This window comes from Lynx canadensis, chromosome B1 (assembly GCF_007474595.2).
Source record: "Lynx canadensis isolate LIC74 chromosome B1, mLynCan4.pri.v2, whole genome shotgun sequence".
In the NCBI taxonomy this organism is placed as follows: domain Eukaryota; kingdom Metazoa; phylum Chordata; class Mammalia; order Carnivora; family Felidae; genus Lynx; species Lynx canadensis.
The window spans coordinates 69,790,699-69,815,158 of NC_044306.2; the positions used below are offsets into that span (position 1 = coordinate 69,790,699).

At 37.5% G+C, this 24,460-nt stretch overlaps 1 protein-coding gene across 1 annotated transcript in view; it reads left to right on the forward strand.

Annotated features, from left to right (window-relative positions):
- The window catches only part of GASK1B (golgi associated kinase 1B), a 48,041-nt gene extending 34,058 nt beyond the window's left edge, over window positions 1–13,983 (forward strand). Inside the window, exons 4-5 of the mRNA XM_030312847.2 lie at window positions 8,347–8,573; window positions 11,434–13,983. Coding sequence (XP_030168707.1) covers window positions 8,347–8,573; window positions 11,434–11,641 — 435 coding nt within the window. The 3' untranslated portion in view covers window positions 11,642–13,983. The remainder of the gene's footprint in view (window positions 1–8,346; window positions 8,574–11,433) is intronic.
- Window positions 13,984–24,460: the final 10,477 nt, after the last annotated feature.

Below are 24,460 nucleotides of genomic sequence, written 5' to 3' on the forward strand. Positions count from 1 at the left end.
AATTAATTAGCTTTTTATAAAAAGAACCAATTTCCATTGAAAGATATGAGTTTAAATAGCTTTGGGATATGCTATATTAGCTTGTGTTAATCATGGTTAAAGAAAGAGTCAGTGACACTTGTTAAAGGTAGTAAGGAAGACTATTCAAGATGATCCTTGTAGGGATAGGAATCATTGCAATGGGATTTTCTAGTGGGGGAGACAGATAAGGCTCCAATCTGAATACAGCATAGTCAAGTGTGAATGTGTAGCCAAGGAGCAGGATAGGGGTCAGTGGATGGCAAATTATGAAGAGGAAACACCAGGGGTAAGAGGAGTTCTAGTTTAAATGGCCTAACCATATTCTTGCTGAAGACAGACCAGGGTGATCAGACATCGCCCTGGGGTCAGTGGAAGATGAGGAAGATGAGATATTGAGAGTTATCAGGTATCAGTGGTGGGGGGATTCTGGTTAAACTGATTTACAGGGTTTTGCTAAAACTAGATTTGATATGGAAGGCCAGGGAGAAAGTTTCAGGAGCCTGACTAAAGTTACATCAAGCAAAGAATCTTTGTCACTGTAATCAGAATTGTGTTTTCGCGTAGTCATTTAGATGATCTTGTTTTTGCCAATCTCCTTATAATAAAATACCACATTATTGGGGAAACTAAAATTGATAGAATTTCCATAAAAATACTAAAAGCTAGTACAGTCAAGTCAAGCAAAAAGTTAACAGTGTTTCCTCAGATGTAAATGTTCGTAATCTTAAGCTTGTTTACAACTCTATTTAACGTGAAATTGTTAAAAATGGTGTTTCATTTCCTCAAAAGAAAGCACTTTTTAAACATTTTACTTATACCAAGGTTACTTTGTTTTTGGTTTACATTTCTTTGTTTAATATAAACTCATTCCATAAATCAGAACTTCATGAAACATAAAAATTATTGTTTTCCTTAGTCTGAATGTTCTTTATAAATCTTTACAGGAAAGTGGGTGTGTCTTTGGCAGAGGCTGCTTCCTTGCAGCCCTGCTTGTGCAGATTACAGAAAGGGAATTTTCTTTGTCTAAAAAGAGATTATCACTTGTTTGGTGACTCTCTCCAGAGTCTTAATGTGGCAGAATGATGTTTGACTTCAGGTACTTTTTCTGAGGTACAGTATATGGATTCTAAACATTGCATCCATAGAAATAGATCCAAATATATTGCAGCCTTAAAAAATGCTTTTGTGTGTAAATACTGTTATTTCTTTACTTATGATTCAGTAACATGGACGAAACTAGAGATTCTGCATTCACTTGGTTCATATTGATAGATATCTTTATGGAATTCTAAGATTAGGTAGTATAGAGCAATGGCTGCTATTTACAGAGGCAGAGGCAAAAGAGAGCCTGTGGCCACTGTTAGATGTATGTATTGCAAACTCATTTTACTTTTCTCATTGTTCATCAAATGTTCTGCTAGTCACGTTTACATGCGTAGTAATTTAACAGGCACCTGTTGCCATGGCAACACAGAACAAAAATGAAATCTATTATTTTATGAGGTGAGAGTTCCCAAGTGATACCGGTGTAGGTTGGTGAGACCACTTTTGATTTTGCTTGTGTGTAGTTCCCAAGGTAAGACACTAAGTCTGTATTAACAAGACTGTATTATCCTACCACGGGGACTGTAGGATTTGTTTGAAGTTCCTCTTTATGATCTGGTCTACCTTCACACATTCATTACACTACGGGGATCCATCTAGTTTTTCACTGATAGCATGGCAATCATACCCTGGTTCACATCAAGACAAATTCATATATAAGGATTTTCCAATGTGAGTTAATAGCTTATAAGTAAGTCTATATGTTTTTGTGTTTCTCTGTACCTAGGGTGGGGCTGTTAATGGTAGCAATTCTCACTGTCTTTTTGCATTTCAGGAGCACCTGGGTGGCTCAGTCGGTTAAGTGTTTGACTCTTGATCTCAGCTCAGGTCATGACTCATGGTTCTTGGCCCCACATTGGGCTCCGTACTGACAGTGTGGAGACTGCTTGTGAGTCTATCTCTCCTTCTCTCTCTGCCCTTCCCCGCCCATATATGCACACACTCTCTTTCTCTCTCTCTCTCAAAACAGATAAATAAACATCAAAAACAAAAACAAAAACAAAGTGAATGCCAACTTTCAATAGTTCTTTTCATAATAGACATTTATCCAGTGCCTACTAGGTGCCAGGCCTTGGATGAGTTACTATGGTAAATTGTGAAATTCCATCTATTCCATGTCTTATTGTATTTCTTAAACTCTTTCTCTAAAAATGCAGTTTTCTTTATAAAGGTTCTGTTTTTAAGTGGTTAAAAAAGCAAACAGCTTGAAAAGAGATGGTGGTATTGACTTCCCAATCAGAAACACACATACATACACACGTATGCTCACTGAGACCCTTTAAGAGCTATGCGAAAACTGAGGTGGAAAAATTTTACAGGGTTATGTAATTTAACTAAAAAAGTTGAGTGAGGAAAATATCTGGATCAGAGGAATTTCTCATCTAGATTAGGAAGAACATCTTCATTTTATTCTCTTCAGCTTGCCTGGGTTCCCTTTAGTTTTTGTTCTTTTAACATTTCCCTCGATGCCCTGTTCCCTTGCCTTTTACCTTTCTTCCAGCTCTACATGAGAAAATGATAGTGAAACGTGAAGACACATCAGATTTTTTGGCTTCCCTTATAGGTACAGTCCTCTCCCTCAGCTTTTCCTCTGCTACCTGCCTTCACCTTCACCTTAGCGACAGTGTAGTCTTGCACTGTGCCGCTCAAAGTGTGATTCAAGGACCCTGCTGATTGACTAGTCTGTGACAAGTACAAAAATTGCAAGTCAACACTTAGAAACTTTGGTAGCAGTTTGGTAAAGTAATTTCATCTGTTGATTCTAACAAACTATTTGGCTGGTATTTTGTACTTTTAAAAATTTTATTTCTCTGAGGGTGCCTGGGTGGCACAGTCGGTTAAGCATCTGACTCTTGGCTTGAGCTCAGGACATGATCTTGTGTGGGATTGAGGCCCATCCAGCCCTGTGCCATGAGCATGGAGCCTGCTTGGGATTCTCTCTCACTCTCTCTCTCTCTCTCTCTCTCTGTTTCTCCGTCTCTCTCTGCCCCTACCCCACTCACGCTCACTCTCCCTCAAAATAAATAAACTAAAATTTTCTCTAGTAATAAATTATTATTTTTAAGTTTATTTATTTATTTTGAGAGAGAGGGAGAGCACAAGCGCAAGCAGGGGAGGGGCAGAGAGAGAAGGAGAGAGAGAGAATCCCAGGCAGGCTTTATGCTGTCAGCGAGGTCCTGATGTGGGGCTCGGAGCTCAATCCCACCAACCATGAGATCACGACCTGAGCCCAAACCCAGAATCAGATGTGCTTAACCAACTGAGCCACCCAGGTGCCCCTATTATTATTATTTAACAAACGACAACCCACATGAATTGTGGGGCTGAGGGAAAGAAAAATAAAAACCGCTTCGTCTTTCACTACAGACAGTCCGAGAAGCGCTGGTCTAATGTACTCTCAGTTTTTCTAAAGGTGTCTTTTGATTTCCTACTTTCACGCCTTCGCTTATTTTTTTTAGCTAAGACTTCCTGTCTCTCAAAACACAACTGTAATATCTTCTCCTTCATGCTTTTTTTACCTAAACTCCTACACTGCAGTTCTTCGTACTTCTGCTGAAAGCTTATAACCAGCGTTTGCTGAATGCAGTAACATTTACTATTCTATACAAAGGCACTTGGCTTTTTTGCAGTGCCTGCCACCTTGGCTACACCTGAGAGATACAACCAGGATGGGAAGGAGCATGGACTTTGAGATCATAGACATCTGGGTTAGAATCCTGAGTTCTGTCATTTATGAACACAGGGACCTTGGGTCAGTCAACCAGCCTCCTTGTGCCTCTCTGTCTTTGCTTATCAGATGAGACTGTGGGTAGCACCCATATCTTCAGGTTGCTCTGAGGATTAAATGAAGCAACACGTGTAAAGCATTCAGCGCACAGTTCCTGGCACAGAGTAAATACTCAGTAAATGACTGCTGTTATGTTTTTCATTAATATTAGGAGCACTTTTAGAATATTTTTTCTTGCTTTTGTTCAGGCATTGCCTGAAATTAGTCATTTAATCCCATTATTTTGAGGAAAAAGAATATGTGAAGAAAGTACCTCAATTGCTTTGGTAGACCCACATTTTGAAGGCACAGCTAGAATGGGTGGTGTGCAAAAGGGTGGAAAGTCATTGGATTTCTGTAGATTCCTAAGGGGCTCTGGAGAGCTAGTCAGTGCAGTGCAGGCATCCTTCTTTAGGCTCTGTAAACATAACTGAGTCACTCAGGAGATGTTTTCATGCAGGCAAAAGTAACACCACCAAAAGGAAAATGGAATTAAAAAAAGAAACTTTAGGAGAAGGCAGTATATCTAAAAATATTGCCACGACCAACCAAAAAAAATTTGGCTGGAACACCTGGATTTTTCTGAGTATAATTTTAGTTAGGTAAACATTGAAAAGATATATTTTCCTAAAAGAGGACAGAGTAATTTTATGGAAAATGATGGTTGGCAGTAATCTTCTGATTCAGAAGGTCAATTTTGTAAAAGATTTTCCTTGTTTAAAGGGTGAGAGGTTGTGAATTTGAACAAGTTGCAGAGATGATGATCAATACTCATAGTCACTTACCTGATACAATTTACCCCCAGTGAGCCTTCTTTGTAGGATAATTACCTAAGGATGCAAACATGTTCATGTGAACTACAGTGCTTAATTATGCGATAGTTAAATGAAATGATTGTTTTAATGTGTGCACTAAAAAGTATATTAGCACCATATTATGGATTCGTAGCTATCTAGGATATGCTTTATCAGACTTTAAAAATAGGTACACTCTCTTGGCAGTAAGCAGATATATATTCAATATATAACTAAATTAAATGCCAGGCACATGGCACTGAATTTAAGGGAGTGGATGACGGTTTTGTGGTCAAATTATTTTGGGTATATTGAATGTGAATTCAAAAGGAAGACTATAAACAAAATTCTGAGAAGAGCTAGGGAACAAGATTTAAGAGCTACGTAAGCCCTTGCTAGACAAGGGCAATAATACAAAGACATAATTTACTATAGTTAGAGGATAAGAAAGACAAAGTAAAACCCAGATTATTTAGGCCTTACAGACTGGTTCTGTATCTGTAGGTGTACACACAAACACATACACACATACACACACTCGACACGTGTTACCGTACCCACCGACTTCAAGTGTAAATCTGAATAAAAGGAGGGGTAAACATCTCATGGAAGAGGAGTTGAGTTGAACACACACACCCGTTTTTAATAATAAGGTCTGTTAGACTTGAATGGCACAACAGCCTGTCGGGGAAGCGGTGAAATCATCACAGACTGTTGAGTGATTCAAAATTAGATCAGATAAAGCACTTTAAAAATACACTGTAGGAAACAATCTCATGCTGGGAAGGCAATAAAAAAATGACCTAACTTGGTCTTTTCCACCTCTAACTTTTAATGCTTCCTTGTAGTTTAAAAATAGAAAAGTATAATATTTATAGAAGTACCGAAAGTTGGGGTCTAAACTCTAAAGTGCTTATCGTTTAACACTAATATATTTGATACTCATGGCTTTGTTGTAGAAATGACAGAAATGTAGCTATAGGTCTTAGTCCTTTCTTCACTGGTGTGAAATCAAAAACGAAGAGAGCTCAGGGTTCAAGACACCATTTGTGAAGAGTTTGATAGATTGGTCCTTATAACTTAAGTTCTAAACCATTTATCCAACATAACAGACCTTGATGTTGTAGTCAAAAGTAAATAGGATTTATTTTTTTTTCCCATGTATTATATTTTTCCCCGTGTATGCCATTTGATGATGGCATTATAAACATATGATGATGAGGGGACAATGGTATAGAGAGTTTTGGAGAATTAATAGTTAATGTAGCAAAAAAAGGGGAGATTGGATGAGAAGCAGCTTCTAGAAAGCCTATTTTTCATGTTCCCCCTGATTCCCTGATCTTAAATAATTGCCAATCAGATACAATCTCTTTATGTCTCTTGGTTTCTCTTATATTCAAAGGCAGTCAAGTTACTACACAAAATTAATCAGACTGTTTGAAGAAAAAGGGCACAATAAATTTTTCTAATAGTTTCTGATCTATGCTTTTTTCATCTAACCTATAGTGATTTCCTTGGGGCACTCTTGCTCACCTTTGGGGAACCCCTGTCCTCATGTCAGGCAAACACACTTTAACCAGAAGTGGGAACTTACTGTTCTCTGCAGTCGGCCTCTGTGACCTTTTGGAGAAATCATTGCTGAGACTTACAGCCCCAGGGATCAGCTGCCTGGAGCCAATCCTGACAGAGGCCTCCCTTTATCTGTAGGTTGCTTGTGGATCAGCAGTATACCCCCTGAGCTATCCACATGCCTCTTGGCTCACTGACCACCCCTGTCCCATGTGACTGGTTTTATGCAAATGTCATAGAAAATTGGCTTAGGCTGACCTCTTTTATAATCCTTGTTTCTCAAAATATTGCTATTTGATACAAAGTCCACTTATGTGGGGAAAACAGAGGAAGGTCATTCGTCCAGTTCTTAAAGTTTGCTGTGGTAGTGAGACAAAATTAAAAGACCACTTCATTTCCATCTGGGAGTAGTGGTGGTGGGGAGGTACTGACCATGGGCAACTCTTTTCCTTGGTGCCCAGCCCACTGATAGGTGGTAGAAGATGTTCAATAAACATTTGTTGGATGAATGAGTGAATGAGTGGGGACCATTTCAAAGTAGGCTAAATTTTGGCACTACTCTCTCTGCATTCCTTCCTGAGCAATTGGCCTCCTCGAGTGGCTAGCCCCACAGGATCCGCAAAAACACAAGGGAAGAGAAAGGATGGGAATGACTGCCAAAGGAATAGAAGTGACAGCGTTCAGTCCAGCTGTTTTTTGAATCATGAGCATATGTACTTTCTTTGGCTAGCCTTAAACTGTTCACCATGATGTGTTAGGGGGGAAATCATGGAATTTTGGAGACAAATATAGTTGTGTGTCAATCTTTGCTACTTACATATATTCTACCAAGAGCAGATTATTTAACCTCTCTGAGGCTCAGTTTTTCTTCATTAGCGTGGAGAAATTGCCTTTTGTCTTCGAAGCTTGTTTTGAGGTAAATCACATCATATAGTGTGTGTGTGTGTGTGTCTCAACAATTATAACTGTTTTCAGGTTTTTTTTGAATATCTTCTGGGTGCCTGCGTCAGGGCTGGAGGGTGTATACATATTTTAATTAATCTTCTTACTGACTGTAAAAGGTATAGTACAATAGTATCATTCCCATTATACAGGTAATTAAGTTGAGAGTCAGTGACGTAAAGGAATCTACACAAGATTGCAGAGCTAAGTGTGAGAACAGAGATTTGACTTGAAATTTATCTAATTCCTAAGCTGAGGCTTTTTTTTTTTTTTTTAAGTAGACTTCACTCCCAGTGCAGAGCCCAGTGTGGGGCTCGAACTCATGACCTGTGAGATCAAGACCTGAGTCAAGATCAAGAGTCAGACGCTTAACTGATTGAGCCACCCAGGTGCCCCTAAGCTGAGGCTTTAATTTACCCTGATTAATAAATATTATTTCTTTCCTGCCCCAAAGAAATGCAAATAACACAATTTTCCCTTTCTAATTAATCTATTTACCTCTTCTGTAGGGTAGAATCCCTATCCCTGTAATAAACCCCACTGGGCCCAATAGCTTTGTTCATTCTGCTCACTTATTTAGAATCTAACTGTGGGGTCCACGCAGGTAGTGTTTTTTTGTTATCATTATTGAATGTCACATCTTTTCCAAAGATTTGTTCTAGGTTATTTCAGGTTAGATAGTGTAATACTAAAGCCCAGAGAAACTAGGGGATGCAGTAAACTTTTAGAGCCACTGAGATAACTCAGGTTTTCTATAACCCAACCCAAGGAAGAAAACAAGATACAGCCTTTAGCTATGTGAAAGTGCAGTGGTTTCCATCTTTTGTCATGAATACAGTCAGAGATTCTTCTGGCCATGTGTCTACATATGATGTCAGTGGGAATTTTTAATGCTAAGGGTGGAGATGTCTAACTTGGATGATCTGACTTTGGAACTGTTAGAAGCTGGAAATGCTTTTAACCATGGCTGAGTCAGAAGGATATGAACCCTGGACTTATTCTGACAGTTGCCTTTAATTAAGTGAGCCTGACCTTATTAGATTCTGGCAAGGCAGCTATTTAGAAAACACTAATTCTTTGGAAATCTAGCTTTTCCAAGTTTTGTTTTTGCTCAGCATCTTGGATATTGTTTTCGTTTTCCATTTTCAGATTTATAATCGCTTAGATATAAATTGCTGTGGATTCAGACCTCGAAAGGAAGATGCCTGTGTACAGAATGGACTGAGGCCAAAGTGTGACAACCAAGATTCTGTGGCTCTAGCACACGTTATCCAGCGAAAGCATGACCCAAGGCATTTGGTCTTTATAGACAACAAGGGTTTCTTTGACAGAAGCGAAGATAACTTAAACTTCAAATTGTTAGAAGGCATCAAAGAGTAAGTTTTATGCTATAGTAACATCTGCAGGACATCACATTTCTGTTACATAAGTAGTACGGTTTTGAGAAAACTTAAATCCTATTTAACCTATTTAATCCTGATTTAACCCTTGAATGGCATTGTGGATCTGGAATCTGGGAATGGAGGTCCCGTAATGGGAAACAGACCTAAGCCAAAACGAACAAGATCACAGTCATGGCGTCACTATCACCAACCCATGCAACCTAGAAAACTCTTGCTACATTTCACATCTATCGTGTTGCTTGTCCCTCAGTGGAAATCCATGTGGGTAAGGGTGGAAGCATGCAGGGACCTCTGTAATAGGAATCGACAGAGCATGGATGAGCATGTGACAGAAGCTCCATTATCAGGCCATGGGGCAGGGAAACTAACAGGCATGCAGATATTGACACGGCGGGATGTCCAAAGGCACAATAAACTCAAGAGACTTCTGGATGCAGTAGGAAATTAGAGCTAATCTGCTGACTAGGACACAGTATTAAAGGACAGTGGCCATTTAATTCAGGTAGAAAGGTTTTGGAACATTTAGAAATGTTTCCAGTAGACATAGACTATGGGGAAAAGTATCTTAAGCTTACCTATTTGGAAATAAAGGAAACTAATGGGAACCCTCCTATAGAGTCTGGGCTATTCAACCTTGGCTGCAGCCACTGAGGCTGAATTTCAGGCCCCAGCTCATAGCCACTCTTCTTGGTCTTCCTACCTTAGTCAGAAATCAGAGTGTCCGGAACACTGGGGTATGTTTGAGACTTGAAAATAAGGGGGTGCATTGGTGAAAGACTGAGCCAGCTGTGTGAAGCTAAGTGACTTCTAGAGAGCACATGGATGAGTCTAAAACTGAGGGTAGAACTCCAGTTTTCCAAATCCAAGTCCAATAATTTTCATGCAGTAACTTGTGTGGTTCATGCTGTTATTTTTATTCTTGTTAATAACACTGAGGCCTATTTCTTTAGTTCTTCCTAGCACTCCAAATCAGCTAACGTGTATTTTATGTACTTTCAGGACTAAAGGTAATACTGTTCCTATGAGAGTTTCACGAGCCCCAATTTCATGAGTTTTTGCCATGTCTTGCCCTGTTAATACTCGTTATCACATCTCTTTGTGGATTTTAGGTGAATATATAGCAGATTCTTTCTTTAAAGTGTTAAACTAAGGAAATTTTATATGTAGAAAAATTTACAAAATGCATCACTTACTGAGTTGATGTCATGGAGTCTTCTTAAATCTCTAAATTTTCTTTAGGAATTAGGAGTGCTGGAGAATATGGTCCATCCATTCTATACATTCATATTAATGTGAATACTGCTTTATTTATGCTTTCAAAGAAGATTTAACATTAAATGCAATATGAGGAGCAATGAGTTTAAAGTTAAATTTTCTTTGAATAGGTAAATCACACTTTGCAAAGCAAAAATGAGGACTTTGCTAGCCCAGATTTATGCATAGACTATTCCTATTAATCAATATAACGCACAGACAGGTAATTTTTTTGATTTTCCTTTATGAAAAGGATTAGTCACTAACGAGATCCATGATTTTAACAGTTTCATCTCATACACTCTGACACAGCTAAATTAGTTGAAGGGTCATAGAACTTATATATCATGGATTATTAATATTTCATAGAGGAAAATGCTTACTTAATTAATACTGTGGCCACTAAATTATATCGTACATGTCTCTAGGGAGCTAAGAGCATCTTATCAGCATTATTTAATTCCATTCTTACTCAGATTCATTAAGCACGTCCAGCATTGTGGCCTTTGGTCTTTCTGCAGCACTCATGCCCCTTGAATGCCACCCCTAACTCACTCCACTGAAATTTGGAAAAGGTGTTTCAGAGGCCTGAAACTTTGGGCTATTTGTACATCTCAAACAAGCGTATATTCTTGTTTTCGTTTTTAAGGAGCAACTAAGTTTACTTGAAAATTACTATTAAACCCCCATGATTTTATTGTGCGTTCATCAGTATTTGAATGAAAGCTGGATGGGGCCAATGGGAGATTCAAACATTCCTTAAGATTTTGAACCAGAAACTTGACAAAGTTCTTGCGATAATGTATGTGCTAGACCCTCTGTTTTTACTTTCTAAAAGAAGAGCAGGACATATTGCCCCTCTTAACATAGTTCAGCAAGGACCCTTCCGGATTGGCCTCAGGTTTTCCAGGGATGGTTCATTGTAGTATGCCTTGGCTCTAAAACTTGAGTTTTGCTAAATTTATTTGAAAACAATTTAATATTCCAGTTTAGTGACATGCTCCCAGATTCTCAGAATTCCGAAGTATAATCTGAATCAGAAGCAATTCTTCATTTAATTGGGCATTATGTAATGATTTCTTTCTTTTTTTACTACCTACATTTTGGATTATTTCACATTAAATTCAGGCATGCATTTGTCAGCATTTTGCTTCTCACATTTTCTTGCATAAAACCCCACATTGACACTTATGAGGATACTATTCTACTTGACAGATTGGAGAGGTTTCCATGGGTGAAATGGAGCTTAAGACGGAGGAAAGTATTTTTGCCCAGCTAACAGAACTCTTTAATTCTGTGCCTCTCATTGCCTACAGATAATGACCTTAAGTAAGACATTAGTATGTCAAGTTCTCAATGGAAAATTCAGCATAGAAAATTCAGTTCCCTTGAAACATATTCTTCTAGTATATTATTATTAAGAGAAGTATGTCAGTTTGACAGTGACAAAAATGTTTTCATTCTCCAGGTACCATTTGATAGTGTGATTTATGCCAGATTAATGAAGGGCAAAGCAATTGGGTAAGGCATAATATTTCTAAGCAATTACTAAGAATGAAATATCATTTTATCTTCTCAGGTTTCCCGAATCTGCAGTTTCTGTTTTGAAGAGCCAGCACTTGCGGCAGAAACTCCTTCAGTCCCTGTTTCTTGATAAAGTTTATTGGGAAAGTCAAGGAGGTAGACAAGGAATTGAAAAGCTTATTGATGTAATAGAACAGAGAGCCAAAATCCTTCTCACCTACATCAACGCACATGGGGCCAAAGTATTACCTATGAATGAATAACGAAAGGATCTTCTGGCTAGAATACTAGATATATTTATGCATTTGGTTTTGTTTTGTTTTGTTTTGAAATCAGGTACACAAACCTCAAGTCCTTTTAGGAATGAGGCAGCGTGGAGGAATACATAAAAGAAATGAATTTGACCAAGTGTATATGATGGATCTGAGGTCTATAAGCAGGCTTAAAACCTTTTAAAAAACATACTGTTCAAAAAATATTTGTTTATATTTTTCTCTAACATCACATCATAGGAGTCTCAACATCTGGTTACAGGTGGCCGCAATTATTATTCCAGTTAGCTTTGTCATGCCATTTAACGGAACAGCGTAAACCAGAGGTGCGGACTCCTTTAACAAAGCATATTTTATGCCATATTGACTGGTCTGACTGAGTACTGATAGGAATGGCTCTTGATATTCTTTGGTTGCTGATTGTTAAAACAGGGCAGCCTCAATATGACCCAGAGGCGATTCTACATTGGAAACCTGAGGCTGCGATCTGCAAAAAACATCAGGGTATGCGATAATTCTACATAGAAATGGTGGGTTATTTGCAAAAGCACCAGTATATATTTTATTTTATTTTATCTATAAATGATCAGCCATCTCTGATTCTGAGCAGCAAGAATCACATTTTCCATTTTTAAAATAAATTTATTTTGTTTTCACTATAGAAATCATCCAAATCTGACGGTTTATATAGTAGGTAGTTTTGCTTTCTCAGTTTGAGTCCAGTTTATGTCTAGTGGCTTAGAAATTAAATAATTTTAAGCTACAAGTTACCTATTTGAAAATATAATTTTAGAATGCCTTTTTTAATGGATGCTCTTTTGAAAAATTTTGTCATTTTTACAGTGGATACACTATAGTTTTTGTATATTTTATTAATAATAGCGGATTTCTTCAGATTTGTTCTAATTACATTTAGACTGATTTAATTGATCTTGCTCAGATATTGACAATAGAACCAGATAGCGCATGTATTTAAATATATTGTTTGGCTTATTCTAATATGAGAAATATGAACAAAATAAATTAAAACCTGACTCTTTTCAATTCTCCTCAATGACTAGAACTAACAGTGAATTTGGATACAGGCTCAAATAATTCTCCCCAAACTCCCTCTGCCTTCATTTTAATTAGGCATAGGGACGTGGACATATAGTTTTCATGTGTTGGGTCTTTGTGTTTTGGCAAGATACCATTGCATTTTCTGTGTCCTAATCAAGGGCAAATTAATATCACCATAAATTAGAACTATTAAAGGCATTAAAATGAAGACTTTTTTTTTTAAATAACTATGTATTCCAATTTATACAAATGTGTCGAGGCAAAATGTCAAAACAACATGGTAACTACAAGAGGTAGTTACCTTGGTAAGGCCAAGGAGAGAGGGGTCATTTGATTATCTAATTATAACTTTTCTAGGCTCACATTCATGTACTGTTTTCTAGCATCCCTATTTGCTGGGCTGACCTTTGGAGAAGTGGTCTTCAGACCATTCTTTTCTTCCATTATCCCTCTACAGCTCTGAGTTCCTCCCTCTGATTCTACACACCCAGCAAACTCTGACTCTCCTGAGTCTCCTCTTTTACCTGATGTATTTGGGCTTTTTAAGTCCCCCTTTCCCTCATTAATCAGTATATTACTAAAAAAATTGGCCTAACAAAAGTTTGGCGACCCAGGTTTTATATTGAGCCATTGACTTGAAATAACTCTTTGTGAGGTTGCCTTATACCTTGCCTTATCAAGCTGGCATGTTTGCATTTTAATATGCTTTTTATGGAATATATCATCTTTATCTAAATTTGGGAAATTAATGGCGGGAATTCCCATCTCCTCAGAAAGGAGCTTTAATTTTGTGTCTCAAGCTACACTGCTTTTGGGCAGCCGGGTTCACTCTTACGTGGATCTAGCCTTCCTTATTTCCCTCCAGTTATTCTGACATGCTTAATTTTAAATGAAAGGTCCGGGAACACATGTTTATTTTAGTCACCTTTGCTTTTTAACAATGTATTTTGTGTTATAATCAGTGAATAATTCATGCTGCATTATTTTTGAATAATGGATAGCTGCAGCGCCAGGCTTTTAATTTTAAGTAATGCTCTTTTCTCTTACTGAAACAATGAGAGTACTCGGAGCCTTTCAAATGCACTCAGATTATGCCCCGGTTTGGTTCACGTAAGCATATTATGTGGTTTATTTATAACTTGATAAATTTAAAATGAAACAATTTACCTTGGCAGACATACAAAAGCTGATTGTTGTGTGATTTATTTTCTTTAAGCTGATAATATGCAAATAAATGCATATCTGAAAAATCTATAATAAAAATATTAGAAATTAAAGATGTGTGCCTTTTATTTTGTAAATGGGTTTTCTTTTGATAGATTACTCTTCTTCAGAAGTTAAATATAGAAGACTGCTACCCTTGCCCATGGTGAAAGAAACAATTGAACCATTAAGAGTTTTATTGGATTGTGTTTATGTATGCATATTTGGTATTGTTACTAGTGATATCATGCTTTCTCTTGGCGCATATACAACATTGTTTTAGGTGGTATGCAAATTAGTTAACAGATGTCACAAACTGTGAGAGGTTAGTTTTTGTTTCTGTTTGCTGGGGGTGAGTCTTAGAATTAGAGTTAGGGTTTTCCATAGAGCATTCTTATTTATTAAGTTTATTAGGTACCCAGGGAATTTATTGAAATATAAAATGTCTTAGACTTATGTTCAAAACATTTATGATCTCTGAGCCTGTATAATAGCCTGTTTACTCTGACATGCTTAATATTAAAGGTCCAGGAACACATGTTTATTTTAGTCACCTTTGCTTTTTAACAATGTATACATTACATTATATCTAATGACTAAAATAACCTGGATATAGATTTATCTACAGTGTCTTATGACATTCTAATGTTTATCTCAGCGCAGAACAAGGTAGGGCACATTTAGAGCACTAGTCTGAAAATAAGATATGGAAATTGCACATGGGTCAAATAAAGACGATAAAGACCCTCCTCTAAAAACTAGTATCATCAAGAATTAGGAACTTTTATTCATGAAAGACAATTTGACTTCTTAGAAAAGTTATCTGACACTTTGAAATAGCCAGAAGAGATTTTTGAGTGTTCTTTCAGTGCAATGCTGGGCTTGCTTTTGTATTGAATTGTCTATTTAACAATGTTGTAGGGCAGAGGTCAACTTGTAGATTTTTATCCCATAGAGATGCAAATAATTTCTGCCTGGTGGAAAAGACAACCCTAACGGTTTTGCAGTTTATTACCCTGTTGGACATTGACCAGTTTTATATCTAGTCCAACAATCTTATCCTAACATTGCCTGTAGATACTTGGCTTTTGAAATACTCTTTGAAATGGTTTTACCATCTTACTGGTTTTCTCATTAATTTAATTGTTTAAATAAAATCTTCGACATATGTTCATTTTATATTTGCATAAGGATTGGAGTTTCATTCTTTTGAAAATTTTGCCTTTATAAACTTTTGACTACAGAGTCCTATTCTGTTTGCTTGATAGTCATGATTCTAAATTTTTGAAAATGTTATTTTAATAATCTTTCAAAACATTGTTATATACTTTAAGAACTGAAGGGTACCACGTGATTAGCGTTTTGAGCTTATTTTCCTTTAATCTTTTAATTTTTTAAAGATTATCAGCTGATAATCTAGTTCAAGGTCTGACTCAGAGGGGTTGCTGGCAGACTGTTTTGCAACCTAAAAATGCACATGGCAAGTGAATGAAGTCACAGAAGTCTTTTCTTACAACAACATTGCATATGGTTAACTTAGTTCAACCATTTTTTTTCCATCTTAGAAAGTTACCTTTTTACCGTTGTGATTCCAACATGCATTTAGTTTACTGATAAAAAAATGCACAATTATGTGCACATTAAGAAATCTCTATGCATCTCCTTTCTAAAAAATGTAATCTGTATTTCTTAGCAGTACTTGTCAAGATTTCTAAAGCTTTTGAGACAAAGAGCTAAAAAATAAAACCTCCCTTGTCAGTGGCTTTAATCACATGCTGCAGAATAGCTAGCTGGGCTATATTTCAAAAGGCAAACTGGGCTGCAAAGAGTGGGACCAGTCACTAAATGAGACCGAAACAGCTGTGATTTTGCAAGATGTGCCAACATTTTCTTTAGCTCCAGGACACCAGACATTATTTGGCTCATAAAGTACCCTATTTTATTGGCTCAACTTCTGTTTAGAACAAGAGATCTTGTTCTGTATCCTTGTTTCAGGCCCTCAGGGGTGTTAAAATTGAGGTCAACATTTATTTTTTTTCCTTGTAGTAACTTTGTATAAAACAAAAACTTTGATTTAGATATCCTCTCCAACTTTGTGAAATACATTATCATTAAGCTTGCAAGATTTGGGCCTTTCTTAAGAGAATGATGAAATAATGTATAGCCTCTCGTAAGTGTCAGTTTTCCACTCTTAATCAGGTAATAAGTGCCAGTTACAATATAGGACGTGAGTTTTGGTGACTATTGTGACAATACTATTTGCTGCTCATATTGTATCATTTCCTTTGTCTTATTTATTATTGGTTGCAAGTGGAGATAGCATGTTGTGTTTAAAGACGAGTGACATGGCAGTGGCTGGTGTAGCAAATTCCTAATTAAAGACATAAATTGCTAATTAAATCTTCACATTAGCCTGGGCAGTAACGCCCTCCAAGTGGTGACAACCAAAAATATCTCCTGATATGGCAAAATGTCCCCTTAGGAGGCAACGCCATTCCGCGGTTGAGAACCATTTGTTCTTCGTGCTTTAGTACATTCGTTAACAGAAAGTCTTCCACAAATGGTAAACCTTTTAATTTTTTTGTCCTTTTGCATTCAGCTAATGAAGGTTTTCTCTGTCGAATTCCTTGTATTAGACTGTATTGCCACATTGCAAGGCATCACTCAGAGACCTAAGAGGTCCTATGGTTTGGAGAAAGAGATCAATAAAAGAAGCCATATAATAGGAGGAAGGGGCATATTGGGCTCTGAAATAAAATTTTTAGGTGAAGAATAAATCTAGGAGAGTATAATTAAGTATCGGGGTTTAATTTTTGGAATGGATGGTAGTTGAGGCAGAAGTGCTTGAAAATCTGCTCTACCTTCCTCTGTTCCAGAGGCCCATATCTATAGTCTTGGAGAAGTTGCCTGGAATATAAAGAAGCCATACTCTCATCAGGACCCAGACAGCTGTGTGGGAGCCTACTCTGACAGTGTCAAAGGAAATGGAGGGTGTTTCCTTATTAGCAGGATGGGAAAAAGAGTAGCAAAGTGCATTGGAGTGGAATTGTTCCACTGTGATACAGTCAGTAGACAATGGATGGTGAAGAATCACAGTGGGAAGTAGAAGAATGAAATATCAACAGGGTAGACTAAGTAATGCTGTAGTAACAAAAGGCCATCAAATCCCAGTGGCTTAAAGCAGTAAGTGTGGATTTCTCACAGCCTATGTCCACCACAACTTGGCAGGAAACTTTGCTTTGCATAAACACCTAGAGACCCAACCTGATGAGGCAGCCTGGATGTTTCCACTTCTGTACCAGAGTGAAAGAAAGTTCTGAAGGGCTTTACACATTGCCACAGCTAACTGGACAAAAACAGTCTGGAGAGCAGGGAAATTTGAACTGTCTGATAAGTAACGTTGGTAACTACAGAGGATGGTGAAAACTTCCAGTGGTGGTTCTGATTATATTTGAGGCAAACATATCCTGAATTTATTATTGTCTATCAAATAACCCTCTTTGGGGATACTCCTGTTTCCTGCCCCCTCCAACTTCACCTCTGCTTGGGCTTTTAGGCCATAGTTGATAAGTTCAATGATGTACATGTGACTTAATGCTGGGCCAGTCACACTCCCTCTGTTCAACTCTGTTTTCTGTCACGATTGGTTCAAAATTGAACACCTGACCTAAGTAGGTCAATCAGAAAACTTGCCTCAGAATTTTAGAATGGAAAAAGATAAAAAGAAACCAAGACCCAGGACTAAAGCAATTATGGGTCATGTTCTGGAGATCTTAGACTTTCCTCTATGTGAGTGGAGAAAATTAATTGTAGAGGAAAAGGACAGATCAAGTGAAACCCTCAGAGGGGCTGGTAGATGAGATGGGAAGGTCTGGTGCCTTTTTAATCCTTTGTGTTAGTTGCTCTGGAGGTCCCTTCCAATTTTTGGTTTCCTTGAAGTTCTTTCTTAATTCACCTTTTTGTTTCAACTTAATCTAGGTGGATAGCTTTTGTGATCATTGCAATGCATGGCAAATCTGTAATTAGTTTCTAAAGTAATTAGGTCTTTTTCTAACTTATCAATTTCAGAAATTATATCATGAGTTCTTCCTATGACAGATAAAGATGTTCATGCTCTTAATTTCGCTGACTCTCCCCCACCAACTTCTTTCCTTTGCAAAAAAACTTCTAAAATATTTATCATGCTTACATGTTAATTTTCTTAATATTTACTTTCTGGTTTTCACTTTGTCACAGCTGAATTAATTCTATTTTTGAATGGATTTCCTGCCCACCATCAATTACAGCTTCTTCATTCTTGAGGTTTTTGTTTGTTTTCTTCATTCATCTCTTTGCTGACTGGCTTTGTCATCAAATGATTTTTACAGACTTACCCCTGAGTTCCATATTCAGTGAGCCTTGCTTATTTGTGTATAGCATTCTGTTTTGTTTATGTAGGTAAACAACAGCCTGGTGATTTAAATTTTGGATTCCACACTTATTTTTTTTTTATTTTTTTCAAAACAAAATACCCTTGGAAGTCTATAGACATTATAATACTGTCACTTGGCATTAAACATTGCAGATAAGATTTCAGAGGCCAGACTGTGTGTGTGTGTGTGTGCGTGTGTGTGTTTTCCTCTAACTAGTAGGTGATTTGCTTTTCTGGTTTTGATGTATGTTGAATTCTTTTTTTTTTTTAAACTTTAATTTTAATAAATTCTCAGAATGTGTCTTAAAGTTGGTCGTTCTTCATCACATTTTTCTGGAACATAACACAGAATCAACATATTTATATATTCTTTTAGGATGATTTTTACAATATATATTTGAATATTTTTTTTGGTTCTATTCTATTTGTTCTGTGTTCAGGTAAAGAGATTTATTATGTGTGTATGGACTCTGCCTCTGAATCAACTGTATTTTCCTTTTTTGCTTGTCTCTGTATTTTTTTGAACAAAATGTACTATTTTCTCAAGTGTTTCCTTTCTATCTCTGACTTTATTTCAGCCCCATCTGTTCTACTTCTTCCTGCTTCCCATTAGTCTTAATTTCTCCTAATGATTTTATTATCTTCAAATTTCTTTTTGGAGAACTCAGCTTTGATCTTTTGCTGCTTTATTAACTCTTTATTGACTTTTCATTTTTCATGTTTTTTATTTGAACTCGTTTTTCAAAGAACTTTTAAAAATATTCTTTGAGACTGTAGGGAATAGATTTTGAAACTATTAAAATTAAAATTAAATTAAACTAAAAAGTTCATTCCCTCAGTCATCCTAGCAACATGTCAGATTTTCAGGAACCATGTGTGCTTTGTGGTTACCATATTATCAGATAGCACAGATGTAGAACATTTCCAACTTTGTAGAAAAGTGTGTTGGCTGGTGTTGCTGTAGAACACAGGTCTCTGTATATTTTCTTGTGTGGTGGGGTTTGTATTTTCTGTCTTCAGCAGGAGTTGCTTGGTCCCCCCATCTTCTCCCTTACCTTATCTGCCAGGCAGCATATCTAGGTTAGGGTTTTGGTCTCTGTCTTAGTTATCTTGGGTTGCCTTAACAAAACACCACAGACTAGGTGGCTTTAATAACAGGAATATATTTTTCACAATACTGGATGGTGGAAGTTCAAGATCCAGATGCCAGCAGGGCCAGTGTCTGGAAAGGGCTCTCTGCTTACATTGTAGATGGCCACATTTTTATAGTGTCTTCACATGGCCTTTCCTTGGTATATGGTGGTAGAGAGAATGCAAATTCTTGGGTGTCTCTGCTTATATGAGTACTAAACCCACAATGAGTGTTCCACCTTCATGACCTCATCTGAACCTTCAAAAGGCCCCATTTCCAAATACCATCACACCGAGGGCTTCAATGTATGAATTTCAGGGTGACACATTTCAGTCCATAGGACTAGCCCTTCCAAATTCATGTCCTTCTCATACACAAAATACATTAATTCTATACCAAAGAGGACAAAGTGTCTTAACTTTTTCCAGCATCAACTCTAAAATCTAAAGTCCAAAGTCTCATCTCAATATCATCTAAATCACATAGAGGGGAGACTTGAGCTATGGTTTGTCCTAAAGCAAAATTCTTCTCCAGTTGTGAACGTGTGAAACCAGACAAGTTATGTGCTTCCATAATACAGAGGTGGGACAGGCATGGGAGAAACATTCCCATTACAGAAGAGACAAATAGAAAAGAAGAAAGGGGTGACAGGTCCCAAGTAAGTCCAAAGGTAGAAAGGCAAATTTAGGGTCACCTGGATGGCTCAATTGGTTAAGCATCTGCCTCTTGATTTCAGCTCAGGTCATGACCTCACTGTTCATGAAATCAAGCCTTGCATTGGGCTCTGAGCTGATAGCACAGAGCCTGCTTGGGGTTCTCTCTCTCCCTCTCTCTCTCTGCCCTTCTCCCTGCTTGTGCTCTGTCTCTCTTTCAAAATAAATAAATAAACATGAAAAAAATTAAAAAGCAAAGGCAAATTTCACTGGCCTTTAAGCATCAAGAACAATCCTCTTTGGTTTGATGTCCCACCTCCCAGGGCCATTGGGGTGGCAACATCACTCTCACAGGTCCATGGCTTGGTCTTGCTCCTTTAGTTTGCCATCACCCCAGGGCTCTCTGCAAGGGACCTGCCCTCCTGACTCTCTGGGAGGGCAGCCTTCTCCTGAGGCAGCTGAAACCAGCAGAAACCAGCTCTGCCCCCTGGGCTTGTGGTGAAAATAGCAGTGATCTCTGAATCACCTTCAGCACCATTCTTCCCTTTTCTTTCTGAGAACAGGACACATTTACAACCCAACAGCTTTATAGTCTCATCTTGTTGGTCATGCAGTAATGGAGGTTGAGAAGTCTCATGATCTGCAGTCAGCCAGCCTGATAGCCTTCTCTCATCTGTCCTGCTTTCTCTTGTCCCTTTTAGTCTAAACTGGCAATGTCATTCCTGGTATAATCCCATTTTCTTTTAATTAGGTCTTTGAGAACCCTACTGCTTATTTTCAAAGAAATCTACACAGTGCGTTCTGGTTTGGTGATAGTTGTTTTACAGCTTTCTACAAGATATATCATTCTTTCCCAGATTTTAATTTTCTGTATTAACTTCAGTGGTCCTAAGAATAACGTTATGCCATTTTTCTCCTGCCATGTTTTACTGAGAGGCCATTATAAGTTCTTAGGCAAGGAAGCCATGTCATAAAAGTGTTTCTTAGAGTTGATTGGCATGTGTGTTGGGAGGACAAGGTGGGGAAGACATGATGAAATAATTTAGGAAGTTTTAGAAATTACTTAGGCATAAGGTAATCAAGGGATGAGGTAAGATGGGTCTAATTTTGAAGTATTTTTCACACGTAATTGTGGACCATTGCATATTTTAAGATTCAAAGTGAATTAACTAACAATTCTGAGAAAAAATGTCATTGCTGTTGGAGACAACTTGAAAAGATATTCTGGAAACACTACATAAAACAGGCTGCTTAGGGCTTTAGATGTATTTTCTTCAGATATAGTCACCACCCCAGTATTATCTAAAGAGGCCTATCTAAACTAGAGAAGGTCACTTGAGTTTGTATTATTCAGAAACATTCAGAAGGATGGATGAAGCAACACACACACACACACACACACACACACACAAACATGTGGGCAAATGCATGAAGTGATACATCTAGATAAGGAGCTAGATTGTTTCTTTTTCCATAATGAACAAGCTGATTTCTCTTCTCAGTTGATTATAAACCAAACTACTTGCTATTATCAGGATTGAGGCTCGGAACTCAGGTTGGGGTGCCCCAAACTATGAGATCAAATTTATATCTCAGGATGTTCTGGCCTAATTAGCTCTCAGTTGGTGATGATTACAGAGTTTATTTGCTAATTTGACTTCTCTAGGGCTTTATTTATTCATTCATGTAACAAATATTTGTTGAGTGCCAGGTAGGTGCCAAACACCGCTTTAGGTCTTAAGATATAGGAGAGAAAAATAAGTGAGCACCTGCATCTTTAGCAGCCCTCTTTCTTCAAACCTTTGAAAATTAAACTGCATGGTTGATATTTGTGTATATGTGATATAACAGAAATCAGAAGCATCAGCCAAAGTTTTGCATACATTAGAACTAATTTTACAGGGTTCCTTAACCTTTCCTTTCTGCTTTTGAATGTTCCTGTTAAAAACAGAAGCATGGGGGCGCCTGGGTGGCGCAGTCGGTTGAGCGTCCGACTTCAGCCAGGTCACGATCTCGCGGTCCGTGAGTTCGAGCCCCGCGTCAGGCTCTGGGCTGATGGCTCGGAGCCTGGAGCCTGTTTCCCATTCTGTGTCTCCCTCTCTCTCTGCCCCTCCCCCGTTCATGCTCTGTCTCTCTCTGTCCCAAAAATAAATAAACGTTGAAAAAAAAAAAAAACAAAAAAAAACAGAAGCATGATTGTTCAGATATATTTGTGTACATAATCAGAATCTTTCGAGTAATATCTCCAATATCGTTCACAATACCTCCAGCCAATGTATTTTATCCTCAGGAATTGTGTGTATTGCGCAGTTTACATTCTGCTCTTTTTCCATTTTGTCTTGGTAGGAAAAACTACCTGTATCAATCATGACAAAGACTACAGAAAGAGAGTTTGGATTTTTGCCAATCTTGGTAGTCTACTTTCAAATCAAGGAAATGTTCTACGATCAATATTTAAATAGCGTATTTGGCCAAATGTTCTCCTCTGAAAGAAATGGATGACATTTTTTGAAGAGTAAGAGTAATGGGAACCAGACAGCATAGTTCAAGAAGCTGTCCTCCTTAAGCCTGCTTTCCTTTGTTGCAACATAATCCTTTTCAAGAGCCTTCAGCATCTCAGATCATTGCTCTATTGTGAGCAGTATTCTTTTCTGTCTTCACATTTTGTTTTTAAGTTCATGGCAGAATTGCCACTTCTATCTTATCTTTTCTAGAAGCCTCTTCAATGTAATTCCTGGCCATTGGAATAATTTTGTGCAATATACAGCCATATCGTTTTTGCAAAATCTCCAGTGACTCTTTCTCTTTTTCAATAATGCTGATTTCCCCCCCTCTTTCTCTAGGACACAGAATGCAGAATTTGAATTCTTTCTGTTCTCATGGTTTCCTCACTCCTATCTACTTTTCCCCCTATGTTTTTGTTCTCAAAAAATTCATAGCTTTGTTTCTGCTGCTTAGACAAATGGCAGCTAAATTAGCTTTGTTCTCACTGAATACTTTACAAAACTCTTGCTTTTCTTATCTTTTAACACTTTAAAATTTCTTATATAAGTATAGATGCCATTTAAATCAACTGAAAGAGCATGAGATAAAGCAAGAGGCAAATATTGGATTGTACAGACGCAGTTGGAGATCTGGTTGTTATTTAGGCTTATTTGGTACAAATTTTTCATTTATATTTTGAAAATGATTACATGTGAGTTCCAGAGAGTTGTGGCATGAAAGAAATAGGGTATTTCTTCTAATTTAATAACAACAGCCACCCATAACAGGTTCCTACTATGAAATTGGCATGGTTTGATGCACTTAAAAATATTATCCATCCAATTTAGTCCTCATGACTCTATCTGACAAATGAGAAAATAGAAGAATGGAGTTAATAATTTGTCCAGGAACAAAGAGGACCAAACTGAAATTCATGTCCGAATCTACGTGACTTTACCACGTATGCTTGTTATGATTAGGCTACACTGCCTTCCCAATTCCATCCAGTCTCTCTCCCCTCTGTCACAGTGACTGACCTCCCTGATAGAATTTGTCTTTCTTATACACACTGAGATGAACTGCAGAAACTACGGCCAGGTGTTTAAGTGGAAAAATGGACTAATAGACATCTGATAGAGATAAGCAGAAGCCACTCAAGTTTGCAATATTTCAGACATGTCTGGTCCTACCATGTCTGGTATGTGAGATGGTGATCCTTCATGTCTCCCACTATCAGTAACTAATATTTAGAAGTGTTATGTTGGGCCATGTGTTGAGGCTTTATGATTCATAAGAGACAAAGAGAATTTCAACTCTCAATTGCCATCTCAATTCATTTGTCATGATGTTGAGTTACACAGAACTAGGACACATGTAAAATAAATACCTCTTTCTGTTCCAAGCCCTGATGAGCATTTTTCTCGATGCATTTGGATTCCTCTGGTAAGAAAATCACAATGTAAAGCCATTCTTTACATTCGATGTTGGGTTTGAACAAAGAGCTGTGAGACTGCTGTGGTGTGAAAGCCAGTAAAGTTCACAGAACAAAGGAGGGCAAAGCCCCCTTAAAATCACAGCATTCCACTTCATTTTACTTTGTGTTGTTATGTTGAAAATTGAATTTGCTAGTTTGCAAGTAGATATAATAGCCATTAGAGCTTTGGTCAACTGATTAGTTAGTGTGTTTAAAGCAAGAGATTGAAAAAAAAATAAAGAACACATTTAAACTCCTATAAAATCAGCTCTGTGCTGGGAAAGAATTCTTACTTTCACTTAGTCATATAAAAAAGCTTATTTCCATGACCAAACAGTGATACTTGATAAACTCTTATACCATTACTGCAATTGAAACACTGTTTTGCATTCTT